Raw genomic sequence first — 18,171 nt, 5'->3', positions numbered from 1 at the left:
TATCTGTATGTACACAGAATTTCAATTCTGTCCGACTGAGTCCTCTTATATATTTCACCCTATATTTCCTCCAGTACTCATTATTATTCATTGATAAAATAAACAGGATCTGCTCGTTGTAACTTCTAATGCGCATTGCTTTTCTTTGATAAACACACAGCTGTTGAGATTAAATTAATATGGACACATTGTGCGTAACAGTCGTTTGTCCTCAGAATGAAAAATGCGAAGCTCAGAATGCAGCAGTTAACCTTATGGTTTCCTTCCCTCCCACTTATAAAATGTCAGCCTTCCTGAAGACAGTTTGACAGCTGCCTGTGGTGCAAAAAGTTTTTGGCAAAACACATGTGGGACAGTTTTTGGATGATGGTCTGGAAGTCAGAGTGAATGAACAGGATCCTCTGCTGCGGTGGAGATATTTCTGAGTTGTTCTCCAGTTGGTGTAGGAGTGGGTCTGTCATGTAAGCTGGGATGGTACTAGTTTTTCAGAGGTCATTCTTTTGACTGGGTTCAGCCATCCTGGCCTCATTAAGGGAGAGATTGGTTTCCTTGGGAACAACTGCACAACTTGGCACAGGCTGGGTCGTTGATTGTAGACACGTACTGTAGAAGCTGAAACCTTCTCTTGAACAATGGGGTCAGATGGGTGATGCAGTGTGTGAGGGCTCCTTGTGAGACTCAATCAGACCTTGTAGTTTGACTGATGTTTAGCTGCCAGTGAAGTCTTTCACCTTCTACTCTGAGGAGCAGAACAGCAGCACTGGCTCTGGCCAGTGAGCCTTTAGGGAGTGGTGGTGGTGGTGGTGGTGTGACAGGTCCATAGAGGACTGTAGGCAGTTGCTAGGAGGAATTTTGGAGGAAATTAGTAGATCCATGAGGTAAGGGAGAGATGCAAAGGAACAGAAAAGGAGCCACATTGTTAAGACTTGAATGAATTCATTGTTGAAATTCAAGTCTTCTCTGTTTCTTTTGAAGTGTTTGCAACTGTTCCAATAGTCTGATTGTAAATGCAGCATCCCTCGCTGCGGCTTTATCCTCTTTTGCATATGTTGTTTTCTAGCAAACCAAATCCACTCTCCTTTAATTATTAAAAAGCCATATGGCTATATTAAAGAAAATTGTCTCTGCACTTTTTTTTTTTTTTAACAATTTGGGTATTTGTAGTGGAGTGAGTCATGCAAGTGTTTACAGAATTAACAGTTTCACACAGTCTTATCTAACGTTTATACTGCTGGTCTCTTTGAAAATACAGTGCCTGCTAAGAAACATTTTTTTACCTACGGGTTAAGCAGTCATGTCGTCGAATATCAACGCACTTCTGCAGTACATTTTAGAGTTAATTTGAACATAAGTGACGACAGACTCCCAGATGACATAGTGGCCATGAATCTAACATGCTCTCCATCTTCTCTCAGAGCCACTCTTATCTGTATAAGAGGTTGTTGGCAGGTGAAGGGGTACGCTTGGGTGAGCTTCTCCAGCCAATTGTGTGTCTGTGGAATGATTGCCGTGCTGAGCATGAGTCATGAAACACTGACTATATAGTCTGGTCTTGCTCTTACACTTGGCAACCCTGTTGGTCTTAATAAGTTGGGCTATGGCCAGGCAGCGTCCATGCCTTGTGGCAAGCCTGCTCTGATGTCCTCAGGGATCTTAAACTCCTTTGCCAAGCAGTTTTGCCTCGACTGCATTACTTGTTTCAAACTTAAACATCTTCACAAGACAAACAGCAGATAGCAGACCCATCAGGCAGTTTGTGACTCTCTTTGAAAACCCACCTTCATACTGTGGTACAGGCTGCCTTCAGTTTTTCTCCGTGTTGAAACCATCTGGACAATTGCATGATCACAGCATGCGGCTATGTGTTGAGTGTTGTTTTACTCGTACAGTTAACATTCAGTCCTCAGACAGCCAGTGCCTTGATTGTGTTTGGATGGATGTTTTTTTCCAGAATATTTGTTGCTTTGAATCTCCTCCATGGTATCTGGCTCCCTGTGTTTGTTGGTTTGTCTGTTTGAATAGAAGGCTTTTTGCAGCAGACAGTATTTAAAGGCATTACAGTATGAGCCCTCTAGGTCTCACAGAGCCCTGTTAGTTTAATTCTGTGTGAAGGAAGTACAGTGTATACTTCATTCATACAACTTGTATCACAGTAGGTACTGTCAATCTGACTATCCTGTGGCGCTGCTATCAAAAAATGTAGCTGTGCGATTTTCTAGTTATAACGTGTTGTACGGTGGGCAAAAAAAAAGTTTATGCAATCATTCTGCTTTTAGTTTAACGCTGCAGTGCTGCCACTGCGCTAGAGTGTAGACAGGGTTAATAGCAAAAAGACCCTCTCAGCTTCCTGAATATTTCTGTGTTATCTGCCTCTTTGGTTGGCATTTATATTGTAGGATACAGTGCTTACCAAAGGCAAAACCCTGCTTGTGAAAATTAATTTTAGAGCAGTTGACCAGGATGCTAATATGACAAACCCATTTGAGCACACTGGAACAACTAATCTCCTGTTCCTCCCTTTGATTTTATGCTGAGTTATGTATTGCGATCTGCCTGAATCAGCTTGTAGTCTTATGGGTCTACCAGACCATCTGGGATGGCAGATGATAACCAAGTTTTTCAGAGAAAAAGCGCTGAGATGCAGGAAACGTCACTCCTAGTTGTGTTCAGCAGTTCTAATTTATCCATTTTGCTGCTCAGGTAGTGAACTTAGGTGAGACACGCAGTAGCCCAAGAAGTCTCACATATGCCAGTGTAGTGAAAAATATCAGCACAAGCTCCTCTTTGCTAGCACCTTAGTGTACTTTGAGAAAGGGGAAAGAAATTTGATGCCGTCAAACTTTTGATAAAATATTTGTGCGATAGCTGAGGAACCCAAAGCACGGTGTCAATAACATTCAACAGATAAGAAATTCTCACAAGAGCGATGGCAAAGCGCATATTGCATGGGCCGCATGAATTTTAATGTAAATGTAAACAAAGAAAGAGAACACCAATTCACTGGGCTGCTAGGCACGGTGCCATCTGGAAGACAGGCATGAGGCCAACTGGAAGACATTAAGTCATGAGTGTCATCAACCATAACAATCATGTCACTATCAAAGCACTCCTATTCGTTCTAGAAGTGGACGTAATGGCAAGGGGACAGTTACAACTAAACAAAACATTATGAAATCAATTACGGGTTTCATTTTTAAATGGCCACTTTGTAAAAATAATTTAGCAAACTTGAATTCAACAGTGAATATTAAAAGAAAGAGATGGGAGGAGGGGTGATCCACATATCAAGTAGGCTAAAGCACATATTATGAGACCTCATATAGGGGGCTCATTTTGTAAGATGAGCATAATTATATTCTTCAAATTGCACTGCAATTTTATCTGATTATGCGTACATCTACATTTCTTCATTTAACACACCTATCCTCAAGCTCTTGTGCTTTAAGAAATGAATCATTTGAATCATTTGCAGCCATCACAAGGGATAGTGTTTCAATGTATATGAAATGTGTTTCGCAGTGTGTCTGCTGATAATGTTTTTACTTCTGGCTGTTATTTTTTTTTTTCCCTTTCCCCCTGCACACACGGACATGCAGAAAGCACATTCAGTGTTCACGCCACATTGCCCAGAGGTTCCCCCTGCAAATGTAAAAAGGGACACATCGATAACCGAGCAATTAGTGCATCAATAACCTGCACTTCCAATTTTAATGTATTCAAAAGGAATTGGATTTCCCATCGGATTTCTGTATATTTGTGTTTTGCTGTCTCGCTTAATACACATTTGCTGTACTCTTCTGGAACAGTGTATTGTGCGAGCAGATGCGTGATGTACTAATTCCGCTCAGGATAACACTGTTTGCTCATATTTATGCGTATCTCTTATCAGCTATCACCCACACCAACTAAGGGTGCACTGATTCTGCTTGTTCTTTTCCAAATCCATAAACTCTAGGTGTAGGCTCACATTAAATTGTGCTGAAGCGATTGAAACAGTTTTTTTAATCTTTGAGGTAACATAATGCTTCAGCCGCACTTTGTAATTAAAAGAGTAGAATCTTTCTTTGAGGGTTTGTGCAAAATATAGTTACCCAAATAAGTTATAATACCCGACTCATAAGAGCCAGTATCGATCGCTGTATTGAAGTGGTGCATCACTAACAGAAACAGAAATATAGTGCAACAGATAACAGTCTGCTGTCATGCGAAATGAACACAGCATGATTTGTAAGTAGACACTCACTGATGCACCACACTAGCTAAAGTTTTAAAATGTTGCCATCATTAAATTTTCCAGAACACTGGACCTTGATACTTAACCTCAATGTTTGCTCCCATTTCAATTACCAATAGCACCACACACACACAGAGAGGAAATAATTATAGTCTGAAATCATCGCAGCATGAAAAAAAACGCTGGAATTCTTGGCTAGAGGGAATACAGATCAAAGAAAACTCTAAAATAATGGGTCATAATTACAGAGTTGAAAGGTTCAAAATCAAACATAATGATTACAGTGTTTGAGCTAGCCAGTAGCAATGGAGCATGGATTGGAATTTCTGCATTGTGCATTGTTGAAAGCTGCATGCGATGATAAAAGCAAAGTTACATAATCTGCATGGGAAGAAATTGCCTTCATGACCCCTAAGTATGCAAGCCCTTGTCTCTCCGGCAAACAGTTCATCTCTATCAATAGACGGTATCTTGGCAGGTTAGCAGGGATTCATTCTTGAGGGCAGGGTTTATACCACAGGTTATTTTAGAGCTACGTTGTTACCCTGCTCAAACTCTAGTAGTGTAATACAGAAATAATGAGTCTCCTAGGCTGTGAGGTTTTGTATTACATTTTTATTTGATTACACAGCTGAAACAATCCACATTGGCCCTCAAGTTTGTTTTGTACGTAAGCTCACAAGATACAATTTCTTGTTCCGCCTTTAATTTCTACACGGAAACTGTAAAGTTGACTCTTAAAGCTCCAGGAGGTAAAGGAAGCTATGCTGGGATGATTGCATTTAAAAAAAAAAAAAATGCCTCTTCTCTCTTTGGTGATCTTGTCTAATTATTATGTTGTGCTTCAGGGCCCGCTGTAGGTTTTTGTAAAAATCATTGACAGAAATTAGATATTTTACAGATGTAGAACAATAATACAATGATACAGTGCTGTTGTTTTTTTTCCTGATAACTAAATGTTTTACCCTGGTCTCTCTGTGACGTTTTGTTGTGGGTTTCTCCTTGAAAATAAACCATGAAATGACCACTTATTGAACTTGCCGCAGCAATGAAAGTAAGTTATTACAATATTTTGACACAGATCCTTTTTGTCATTTTGCAGGCAGATCATCTGGTGACCTAATGGAACTGAATTTACAAGTAGTGCTGTTCTGGGTCGTGGTGCTGCACTGTGGCTATGCTGAAGGCAGCATCCTGTACCGGGTCCAGGAGGAGCAGCCTCCCAACACACTTATTGGTAGCCTGGCGGCAGACCAGGGACTTCCAGACTCGGGTCACCTCTACAAGCTAGAGGTGGGTGCCCCTTATCTTCGCGTCGATGGAAAGACGGGAGACATTTTCACCACAGAGATTCCCATAGACAGAGAGACCCTGAGAGACTGTCGCTCCCAAGCTAAGGGGAAGCCCTGCTACCTGGAATTCGAAGTGTCTGTGACAGATCTGATACAAAACCAGAGCCCACGACTCATTGAAGGACGCATCGAAGTACAGGACATCAATGACAACACCCCGCAGTTTCCTTCTTCTGTACTCACAATCTCTGTCCCTGAGAACACAATCATGGGGGCACTATTCTCCATACCTCTGGCTACAGACCGGGACTCTGACAGGAATGGGGTGGCTGACTATGCGCTGACTGCAGGGCCAGATGCAGCAACCCTGTTTGGTTTACAAGTTGCCGACGACAGAGGAGGGAAGCTCCCACAGCTCATCGTTCTGGGCAACCTGGATCGTGAGTTAAAGGATTCGTACGACCTCACAATCAAGGCGGTGGATGGAGGAAACCCTCAGCGCTATAGTAGTGCTCTGCTGAGAGTGGTGGTGACCGATGCTAACGACAACTCCCCCAAGTTTGAAAAGTCCACGTATGAGGCGGAAGTTTCAGAAAATAGTCCAGTGGGGCACTCTGTGCTGCAGGTAAGACTGTGATTTAATTCTTCTGTTAGGGAAATGTGTAATCTTGGATTGCAAAATAAAATTGCAGACAAAAGTGTTTGTGCAGGTGGATGTATTTTTAATGCATAATGTTTTTGCCATTTCACTCATGCAAGGTATAAGGTTAACATGTAAATGAAAATTACATATAGTTGTTTTGTTTCTGATATTATTCTTTTACAGTATTAAAAATAGTCTTACAACTTTAAATGCTGTAGCCATGAAACCTTAACCATGCTGACAGTATCAAATGGCATATTTGCTTTAACAATTTACATTTGTTTAATTCACTTCTGTTGTACCAAACCCTTTTAAGTCATACCAGGAAATATTAGCACATTAGCACATTATTCTTGAGCAGGTAATTAAGCTACTTACGGTATTTGTTATGCCATTATACTTGCAGAAACAGAGTTAGAGCTACACAATATCAGAGTGTAGGCATAAGATGCTCTGTGTAGGATTTTCTCAGCATACTGCTGTGAAATTGCATGAAAGAAATAGCATCCCTAATATCTTACCATATGCTTTCACAAGAACTCTAGAGAGGGAAAAGGAGAAAAAAAGGCAGATGACATAACCATCAAAAGAACAGAGAAAAGGCAGTGATGAAATAGGGCAAAATGAAGTTGTCTGCATGCTGTGCTTTGAAGTGATCAGACCTCCATTGATTCATTTATTCATCCATTCAGTCACCAATGATTAATGGAGAAAATTAGGTTATATTTTTACCTCAAATTGTTGCACACAGTAATTCATGCCTTTAACCATATAATATGTTTTGCTTTTAGGTCAAAGCAAATGACTCTGACATGGGCCCTAATGGAGAAATTGAGTACACCCTTCACCAGGCAGTCGACCCAGTGCCGAAACTTTTACGAATTGATCGGTCCACGGGCATTATCTATGTGAAAGGATCACTGGACAGGGAGGAAATCAGCAGCTTGTCCTTTTATGTGGTGGCGAGGGATAAGGGACCTCAACCTAAAAGCTCCAAGACATTCGTAACCATTGAGGTGACTGACCAAAATGACAACGCTCCAGCTGTGGAGATTCGCGGGATTGGTCTTGTGACGCACAGCGAAGGAGTGGCTAATATTTCAGAGGACATGCCAGTCGGAACAGCTGTTGCCTTGGTGCAAGTGTCTGACAAAGATGAAGGAGAGAATGCCGTGGTCACTTGTGTTGTGGCAGGAGACGTGCCCTTCCAGCTTCGTCCTGCCAGCGACTCTTCTACTGATAACAAGAGGAAATATTTCCTACAGACCACCACTCCTCTTGATTATGAACGAGTTAGGGATTACAGGGTAGAGATTGTGGCTGTAGATTCTGGAAACCCAGCGCTCTCTAGCACAAACTCTTTAAAGGTTCAGGTGACCGATGTGAATGATAACTCCCCAATATTCTCCCCGACCTTGTTTGAGGTTGATTTTGCAGAAGAAAACCAACCAGGTGAGAAGGTTTTGGACGTTACGGCCTCAGATGCTGACAGTGGGACCAATGCTGAACTCCTCTATAATATCGTGGCAGATTCATCCATCAAAGGTTTGTTTGAAATTGACCCAAACACAGGTGAAGTAAGAGCCAGAAGCCCGCTAGATCGTGAACATAAAGAACGATATGAGTTTCGGGTCACAGCAGCAGATAAAGGGTCACCTGTTCATAAAGGAACAGCAACTGTTGTAATAAAGGTCCTTGACCGCAATGACAATGACCCCAAGTTCATGCTTAGTGGCTACAGCTTTTCAGTTTTGGAAAACATGCCTCCTCTCAGTCCGGTTGGCATGGTGACAGTCCTGGATATGGACAAAGGTGAGAACGCTCATGTTCACCTCTCTGTAGAGCCTGATGGAGGGAAATTTGTAGTTCAAAACGGAACAGGCACAATTCTCTCAAGCATCTCATTTGACAGGGAGAAAGAAAGCAGCTATACATTCCGTCTAAAAGCACTCGATGGAGGAGAGCCACCCAGATCTTCATATGTGGGTGTTACTATCAATGTCTTGGATGAAAATGACAATGACCCTGTGATCACTAAGCCCTCCAACTCCTCCTTCAGGCGCCTGTCACCTTTAGCTTCCCCAGACAGCCATGTTGAGGTGGTGGAAGCTGAAGACCTGGACAGCGGGCCTAACGCAGAACTTGTCTTCAGTATCGCTGGGGGGAACCCTTACCGGTTATTTCGCATTTCCCCCTCCAGTGGAGAGATCACTCTGGCAAAGGAGATGACCCGCAAGCACGGTGGACTACATCGTCTGGTGGTGCGAGTGAGTGACAGGGGGAAACCCACACGCCATGCCACTGCCCTGGTCCACATCTATGTCAACGAAACCATTTCAAATGTCAGCTTAGTGGAAGCCTTAGTTGGACACAGTCTTTACACTCCACTGGACAGGGATATTGCTGGTGATCCTGACAATGGTTTTGCTGCACAGCGGAGTAACATTTTATTTGGAAGCCTTGCTGGCGTGGCAGGTGTTGTACTGTTGATCTTGGTGGTGGTATTTGTTCGACACCGCATCCAAAGAGAAACAAAGAGTGGGTACCAAGCAGGCAAAAAGGAAACTAAAGACTTATATGCGCCCAAGCAGGCACCAAAGAATGCTAAAGGCAAACGAGGAAGGAAAGGAAAACCCCAGAAATCCCCAAAGCCACTTGGGGAAGATGAGGAGGTCAGCCTTCAAAAAAGTCTCAAGTTTAACCTTGATGGAGTCAATGATAGCCCCAGGATACACCTGCCCTTAACATATTCACCAGGAAGCCCTGATATAGGCAGGCACTACCGCTCAAACTCCCCCTTACCCTCCATCCAGCTGCAAGCCCAATCCCCCTCTGCCTCTCAGAAGCACCAAGCCGTCCAGGACCTCCCCGCTGCCAACACATTTGTAGGAACAGGAGGAGACGACAACTCTACCGGCTCAGACCAGTACTCAGATTACAGCTACAAGACCAGCCATCCGAAGTATAACAACAAACAGGTAAAGTCATCCCTTACAAAATGTAACCGCGGTCTCAATGGTCTGTTAGAGGAGTGGATTATTGGCGTGCTGCATTGTTTGAGGGTACTGAAAAGGGATAAGTCAATTTTAGAACTTATATGTGTGAACCATATACTGTACTGTACATACTAGCCATATACAGTATATATATTGAGCACTATTTTTATAGCAATTGTTTACTGAAAAGAAAAACACAATATCACATATGAATAAAGTGAATAAAGTCTGATGTTACAGTGCCATCAGTCTGTAATGTAAGTACGTCAACAGATGCTTAAACATTCATTGCCACTCATTGTTTATTCTGAAATTTCATTGTCTGTAGAAATGTGCCTAATGTGAGATTACAGGTGAGAGTCCAAACTCCTACTCCAATTGGAAATATTTACAGTAAAGCCAGTTTCAACTGAAACGTGTTTCTTTAAATTTGTATAAATATCTCATTATTCACAAGGACAATATCAATATACTTTGGGAACTGAGTACAAATGCAATATAGTATTGTTTTTTCCTGTTAATATAAATTGCAGTGACATGGTATATTTGTTTTTCTACCATGTAACTTCTCTATGGAGTAAAATGGGATGCAAAAAGAAAAAAAAAATTTGTAAAATTGTTGCACCACTCGCTAGAATTCAGAGATAATCTGTCATATTTTGTTTTCTCGTCCGGTTGGCAGTAGACTTGAGCGGGCAGGGTCCATTTCTCAGTTACTTACTTCTGCTTTTCTGCCTGACCTCTGGTGCTCTGATCTCTGCAGGTCACTTGCTCTTATCTCCTTGCTCCTTATGCTCTTATCTCCTCTTATCTGTACAACATTTGGCAAGACTCGAATCGCCATGGAAACAGAAATATTAATAGACTCGGAGGGGATTACGAACAGAAAAATTGTGGAGAGTCTAGGGATAGAAAGCTACTGTGTCTCTAGGTTTCTGTGTCATCTGCAACAGTGTGAATGTGTGTCTAGGACTAGACAAGTATAAATATGTATTTTGTGTGTGTGTGTGTGTGTGTGTGTGTGTGTGTGTAAGTGTGTAAGTGCAGGAGGGGATAAGGTAGACTACCATTATTCTTAACATTTTGTAGAATACAGCAAAATGTCCAGATGTCTTGATCCCACCAGTTAAATACATCTACATTAGAGCGACTGACATTTCTAAAATGAATCAGATTTTTTTTTTTAAGTAAATAAACTGAAGTCTCATTTAACATGACAAAATATGACCAGTGTCACAAAGAGGTAGAGTCTGTATCGCACAACCTCAAAGAGTGCACAGAGACAAGCTGGTAAAGGGCCATTCCATCCCCAACAATTGCATTCACAAAAGCAGGGTATGATTTGCAACTTAACATGACTTTTGCATCTGAACTTCTTTGCAAACAGCTACATCTAACGTTGCGGTGTTCAAAGGATGGCCATTATGTCTTACTGGAAATTACTGTCTTTGATGTGTACAATTTATTTTCACCCAAGACAAGCTGACGCGGGCTTTCAAGGCGCTTCCTACATCTCAGTGTCATACGTACAGAACAGTTTGACATTTCTCTAAAGCTTTGCTGATAATGTTTGCCACATTAAAATTAGCAAGAAATAGAAGAGGAAAACATGCCACTGAGTTCTGAACACGTGTAGGTGACACATTTTTCTGTGGAGATAACTTCAGAGCCGCTCTCACAGTTGGCTGGTTGGTACTTTCAGCAGATGCTTGCTGACAGCTTAGGTGATCACAAGCCTTTGTGGGTGGAGTCAGTTTAGGGAACAGTCACCACTGTCTCCTTGATGGACAACATAAGGGACCAAAATGACTGCAAGCCACAGGGTTTGTCTGGATATTTGTGTGTAGTGCCAATCTCTGCATTTGTGAGTAGATTTGCTGCTTAGTGGAAGAGTGTTAATTGTAACTGCGGCACAGATGTAAGCTCTCAGCGCTTGACAGTGCTGTGTATGTAGTTTTCTCAATATGATAACATAAATGCATATGAGACATGACTCGAGTGATTGACAGGCTGTGCAAAAACACAGACAGATGTTGAAGCTCATGTGACATACCTCAGCAGATGTTGTCTCATGTATGGCATCCCCTCTCACATCAGGAAGAACAGATTGACCAAAATATATAATTAAAGTAACTGCCAAGTGATGTGACAGATGTAGAGTGGTGCCCTTGCTTTAATTAACTGTGCTGCTGTCGACAATGGCTTTTCGTTCGGAATGTGGTCAGGTGTCTAGGTTTTTGCTATATTTCTTAATGTTATTTCCAAAAGTTACAGCATGTGCGGATTATGAGCACATCAAATACAATAAGTGTCTTCAGTAAAAACTTTTTTTTTTGATTTTTTTTTTTCAAGCTCTGTAATGGTCTGCTGCACAAACATCATTCCTTTTCTCTCCCAGGCTTCAATTAGAGACAGTTTCCTTGTGAGCACCAGTCCATCGTTGGGTGAAAGCTGAGTCTGTTTTCCACTAACTAATCGGAAACATCTGATTTCAAAACAGTAAAATGGGCGCGCATGTGTGCTCCTGTGCATATGCTGTATCTTGGTGAGGACTAGTTTGAGTAGTGGACGTTAATAGTGAGGGCATGTTTAAAAGATGAGCATGTTTTGCCCAGGCTTAAATTGCTATTACTGCTGCAGGGAGGATTGCATCATTTCACAGCAACATTACAGATATGTTTGCAAATTGTGCATGTTACAAAGTGGTTGGTCTAGTAACAACAATAAATGTAAATGTTAGGGCTGTCAAAACTAACGCTTTAACCCGGGTTAATCCATCATCATGATTAATCTGCAGCACAGAATGACTGAATGAGTCTGTGGCAACGCGTTTCGGGCAGTTACCGTCGCGCAAATGGGCAGGTGATCCGGTAGTGACAGGCAGCAGAACCAACCGATAATGATAACGTGCTGTTAGCGTCTTCAATCTTTATCGGTAAAGATAACGTGCTGTTAGCGTCTTTTATCGGTTCAGTCTTTATCGGACAGGCAACCGATCATCAGATCAAATGCCCACTTGTGCATGCGCGACGGTAACTACTTGGACAAACTGGGTTAATTGCGTTAGGATTTGTAATCAAATCATGATGATGGATTAATTCGCGTTAACGCGTTAATTTTGACAGCCCTGGTGAATGTATTATATATCATTATATACTTTGCTAATTTATTTTTTACACAAATTAATCATTTATTAATTACATTTTGTTCCAAGAAATTACTGTATTGTATTAGTTTACTACTACTACTACTGCTGTTTACTTACCTAGATGTTCACCATAAAGTGAGTTATTAGAGGGTATTTTTATTTCATAGAAACGTCTCCAACTATAAGTTCTAGCTTTGAGAACCGCCCGAGGCTAAATAGCAGAATATTTAAGTACTGTACACTCAGGAAAGGCTTTCCGCGGGTGCCGAAACCCCAACAGATGTTTAAGATCTCCTAATTAGCACACAGCATTAGCGAGGCCTGTGCCAGCGATACCGAATGTGCGAAGCAATATTTGTTTTGTTTCCTACACTAGGAGCTAGTACTGCTATCAATTCAGAAACATTTTGATCTTATCCCAAGACTCTGTAGAGACATTTTCAGCCCTCTAATTGCTTTAGATTAACCCACTTTGGCACAGCATTCCTGAAATACATTTTCCAGGATATAGTATTTTACAGCTGACACACTCCCTCTGAGCACAGTCGAAGGGGGTTGTACCCAAAGTAAATTCAAAATGAATCCTTTTCCTAAAAGGCTTGTTCCAAAAAGTGAAAGCGGGAAAAGCTTGGAATAGACTTGGACACCCGAAAGCCTTAACCACAGTTATAACCAACGGTTGTCATGTACTGTATGTGTCTAGAAGCAATGAAATTCAGCACCATGGACAGTGGTTTTGCTGCAACTGTTCCAAAGGCTCTGTGCAGAGGGAGTACCGTTGCATCACGGTTGGAAAGTAAGATGTTAGGCCTGTGTATGGCAAATAACAGCTGACTGTAGTCCTCTGTGGCTTTTTGTCAACACTGTTTAGAATGAGCCTAAACACAATTTAAGTGTTGTAAATGCTAAATTAAAACAATCAAAAACAGCTCTATCTTACTGTAAATAGTTAAAGCCCACCAACATCGATACATTGAGACAAGACCTGACTCATGTCCCCATACTTTGAAACTAGATATAAACCAACATTATGAGCACTCTGTATGATAGGATGCTGTAGCTTACCTGTGCTGAATTTCAACAGACGTCAATGCTGTTGCTTTCATTACCACCTGCGCCTGTTTGGATAATATTATAATTAAAGTGGGGACACTGGGAATTTTCCTCAGGGTCTTGGCAAGTTAAACCATTCTCAGGCGTGTGCCACTGTTGTATTATTGAGCATAGGTAGTGATTTACGTCCAGGAAACTGTGGCCATTCCAAAGGAATAATTACAATACATGGCATTATCCTGTACTGTGTAAAATTGTGGTGCAGACTATGTCATACAGGCTGGTTAATTCAAGACTTATGATAGTTCTCCGTGGATTATTGTGATTGAAAAGCAACTTTATATTATGCCTACAATATGTCATATTAATATGAAAACTATATTTTAACACAAGCACATGCTACACGGTGATATTCAGAAAACAACACATGGTAAGCTGTATATTTCTGATGCAACAAAGCTGGATGTGTGGGCACCTTTATAGTTTACCCCCATCCCCCCACTCATCACCTTTGAATGTGTGATATTGCATGATGGTTGCTGGAGAAACCAGTGACTCACATTAGCCATTAGAGCTGATAATTAGCCCTGTTGGGTCCAAGAGCTGGCACCTTATTTCACACTCCACTTAATGAGAATCTTACATTTGAACAAAAAGCAAAGTGAGTGGTATGAAGCACCACACAACGCCTGTGTTAAATGTAATGCTTTCTTTATGTACGTTCACGCTATTAAACTGCTTTATTTAGCCACAATGCGTAAGTGTTGTCCTCCTCTGGGCTACTCGTTCATTTCCATTTCTCTCTGCGGTTACCTAAAACCAATCCAGAGGATTCTCGGAGCGGGAAAGAGGATAGAGTGAGTCACTGTGAGTCTTAATTAACCTGCTTCTTTGTTAAGCAGGGCCCACACTTTGTGAACTTTAGGCATCCCTTTGAGCGGGGATTAGCCCAATTTAGTCCAATACTGCTGTTTGAAGTCAGCAGAGGTGTATTACAGATGAGGCTGGAGGCAAAATCGGCACTTGTTCTACAAGTCTGTGACACATTATTCTATCTTCCTCGTGCTCGGGTCCAGTGAAACCTGGAAATCATTGGAAAATATGTCATCTGCGTTTCGTTCGTTGAATAGCTAGTAGAGCACAGAGTGCAGCTGACTCGTTTTCCCTATCTTTTAGTATCTTGGTTTCCAATCTGCCTTTCAGTATTTTACAAACACATACACACACACACACACACAGGCATCCACCCACAGCTCTTTGTGCGCCACATATTTGGCCTGGCTGATTACCCAGAAAAGGAACGCTAGAAGGAAAGTGAGGTAAAAAGCATTGTAGGTGCAGGAGTAATTTACCCTGCCTGTATTGCATTATTTGCTTACTGTTTTATAGAGGAAAAGCACGATTCAATGCATTGTGTTGGCAGTGCATTGTACTGAAAATACATTGTTTAGTCACCAATACTGGCACCATTTCACAGCTCAATGACATCATTCCCAAATGTCTGCCCATACTGTACTGTGGTATTCCTATTGACTAACCATGAGTATTAAAATACACATTCGTGACCTAAGTTCACAGTGAAGAATATTTATCTATTTATCTATTTTTATAATTACAACATATTTCCACTGAGAATTGTGCTAGTGCAGTTATATAACTTCACTTCCTAGACTACTCCTACCCTTTTTGGAAGCGTATTGTTATATATACACACACACCTACATACCATCAGTTAAATCGGTTCTATTTCGTGGATGGTTTTTCATTATGAACTATTATCTTGTTCTCCAGCAAATAAATATTTTACTGTTCAGTCTTACTGGAAATTACAATGCAGTTTCAGGACCACAAGTTTATTTGAAGCACTACATAAAAAAGCTTGTGGGAATAGATTTGACCATTTGGGCTTAGATAATGTGTTGTTTGTGACATAGACAACAGTGGAAGGCTGTGTTAAGAGCACAAGCTGAATGTATGGTTCTTTGATCCAGCCTCAATGGAGCTAAGGCATGGCAGGATCAAACAGAGTCACAAAGATGACAGGAGCATATTCTCCGGAGGAAGCTTTCATGGGTTTGATGCATTTTTACCTGGAATCCGCTACAGGAGAAAACACATAACGTGAGGGTCTAGAATAATGCACACAGTGGACTTGCTTGTCATACATCATCTCCCATTTCCCCCACTTCCCTCTATAAATACTGTGTCTACATGGACCATACTTTGGCCAGATCGTGCTTTCAGCATTCAGGTAACTGACGCAGGAAGTTTGATGAAATCCAGACACTAGTCAGGGGAAAAAACTGTTTTATAGGTTTTAGGCTCTCACAGCAGAGCAAGCAAACAGACAGGACAATGACAACTGGTAGTCATGTAAGTTGCAGACACAGATAAGAGATATGTCAGAGAAAGTGATGTCGGCCAGATACTGTAGGTACTGTAACATGTAACAAGAGGAATGGCAGAAGCGCTTAAGCAGAGAGGCACCCCAGCCGGCTGTGAGCAGCCCTCTACAAATATTAGAACCAGTTGCTGATGGGAATCAGCAGCCAGGTGATAAGGTCAGGTGATCTATAGTGGGGAGGGCGCAAACAGTCGGAAGAGGAGCAATGACAAACAGAAAAATCCAAGGCAGGCAAGAGACAGAGTCTGTGTCTGAAGCTGAAGAGAAAGCGAGGGGGATGACGCAAGCGGCGCCATGCTTCTTGCTAGATATAATGCCGTACGTGTGTGTCTCTACGTGTAGCTCAGGTTTGGGTTTGTGAACAAAACGCTTCATATATATAAAAAAATAAAATAAAAAATCTATGTGCATGCGGCTTCTGGGGAAGACTTCTTACTGTATTATAGAGGAGTCAAGTGCAATTAACTTTAACTGAACAAGATTTTGGCAAATATGCCACAGAGGACTAGATAACAAAGGGTTCAGCTCAACTGTCACTAAAACAATAAGCTTAGTGTCAACCACCAGTTGTCTTTAGCAAAGCACAAAATACTAAATGGCATTCATTACACTGTTGAGCTATACAGGACCTTCTGGTTTGTTAGCATTTGAGCTGCTCCCAACCTGACTTGCTTTCTTTCCCATTAGAAAATGAAGCCAAAAGACTCTGGAGCCTTTTCATTACTTTCTGCTCAAGCATTGCATTTGAATACTGTGTGCCTTTCATTTAATTTTGTTTAGGATGGGTGAACACAAAGACTCACCCGGCACCTTCCCTTAGGACCGTAATTAAATTTAAGGACAATAAAAGATTATTTATACACACTGAAAGGATTTGGACTTATCTGCATAGAAAAATAAAAATAAAAGCAAAAATACAAGTATATAATTTCAGAAACTGGATATAAAAATTCCTATACAAATGTTATTATTATTATTATCTGTACTTATTTGCCTTTCCAGTTCTTCATTATAGTAACTAATGATGTTACCTGACCACAAAATGTTTGCGTTGGAAAGCTGGTGTGGGGTCACTCTGTTTTAACTGACAAAGATGTGGCGGGCCAATCAAACTGTTTTGGTGTGCTGGGGTAATTTCCTCTCTGTAGTGGTTGAAGCATGCCACATAATGAAATTCAAATGGCGTGTTACGCCAGGCTAGCTAAGCTGGATATTATAGATAGGCTGAAAGAATTTATTGTAACCGTGTGTGGATTAAGAACAAGTGAGTAGTCATTAACACATAAAGCAAGGGATGCTTTAAAAATGATGAATCCAACTCTCCAAACTATCTGCTTGCTTTATCTAAAACACTCATATTATAGTAAGTGTTTATTTAGCGGTAAGTACTGTAGGTTGCTGGCTATTGAGGACAAAGAAAAACATTGGTTGAGAGGCAGCTTGTTCGCCCACTGTTTGTAGTGTCCATCTGTCAATATGGACTAATCCACCAGAGTGATACCGACAAGAGGAGGAGCAGAAGAAGAAAAGCCTGAAGTATACAATAATGTCGAGTTCCAAAGATAATTTCTTTTTAAAATATTGAATCCAGATTTTGGACATAATTAAGCGCTAGAAGTATTTACACTTAATCTGGCTATGGTCTCTAGGTAGGGCTTTAGGTATAGGAAAGGTATGTATCATGGAGACATCCCCGACTGTGCTTTTGATCACTAGCTCAGTTAGTGAGCAACACCTGACAACCACAGTAATCTAAAACAACGTGGGATGACTGTAGTTGATTTTCTGACACAGGTTCTTTACTTCTGCCTTCAAATCGAAGTCTGTCCTTGACCTTCCTGTCAGAACTGCTGCCATAGCTCCAGCATCCAAACCTGTTTAAGTGTGTTACAAAGAAGTAGGCATCTTTTGAGACATTTAGTGTGCTGACAGAAAAAACCGACATACAGTAACAACTCCAGAAAAAGCTCTATGAACTAACTCATCCAAAATCCGGATAGACAGACTTACTGCCGTGTCTTTGGAAAATAAAAGGAATGAAAGGGTGTTTTTAGATTGTCATTGACATTAAATAAGATCCTCCTTAACATGCCCACAAGACAGAACTTACAAGAAGGCGCTAATATGTAAGTTACTGATGAAAATGAAACTAATTTAACCACAGGAAACTGAGGGGCTATTTTTACTTTATGGTGGTTTGACTGTATAAATCTAGTGGGCTGTTGCTTGAAATCTTTAATCACCACTCATTTGAATCTTCTTTGGTGTATCTGCTCGTTGCCATTAAAAATTGAGCCAGGCAGTTGGAAATAGAGGCCAATAATATTCACATAACATCCGCAGACATCCTTTGAAGTATCTTGCCAGGAGAGAGAAGGTGTGTTACCTTGACTTACAGTAG

The 18,171-nt window shown here is 41.2% G+C and overlaps 1 protein-coding gene across 3 annotated transcripts in view; it reads left to right on the top strand.

Annotated features, from left to right (window-relative positions):
- Positions 1-5,084: 5,084 nt before the first annotated feature.
- pcdh1a (protocadherin 1a) overlaps positions 5,085-18,171 on the top strand; it is a 71,704-nt gene continuing 58,617 nt past the window's right edge. For all 3 annotated transcript variants that reach the window (XM_084565150.1, XM_084565152.1, XM_084565151.1), the window contains exons 1-2: positions 5,085-6,151; positions 6,961-9,147. In XM_084565150.1, coding sequence (XP_084421276.1) covers positions 5,357-6,151; positions 6,961-9,147 — 2,982 coding nt within the window. In that variant the 5' untranslated portion in view covers positions 5,085-5,356. The remainder of the gene's footprint in view (positions 6,152-6,960; positions 9,148-18,171) is intronic.

Source organism: Chelon labrosus (assembly GCF_963514085.1).
Source record: "Chelon labrosus genome assembly, chromosome: 17".
Taxonomy (NCBI): Eukaryota; Metazoa; Chordata; class Actinopteri; order Mugiliformes; family Mugilidae; genus Chelon; species Chelon labrosus.
The sequence above is the reverse complement of the archived record's forward strand: the minus strand, read 5'-3'. Positions and strand labels throughout refer to the sequence as shown.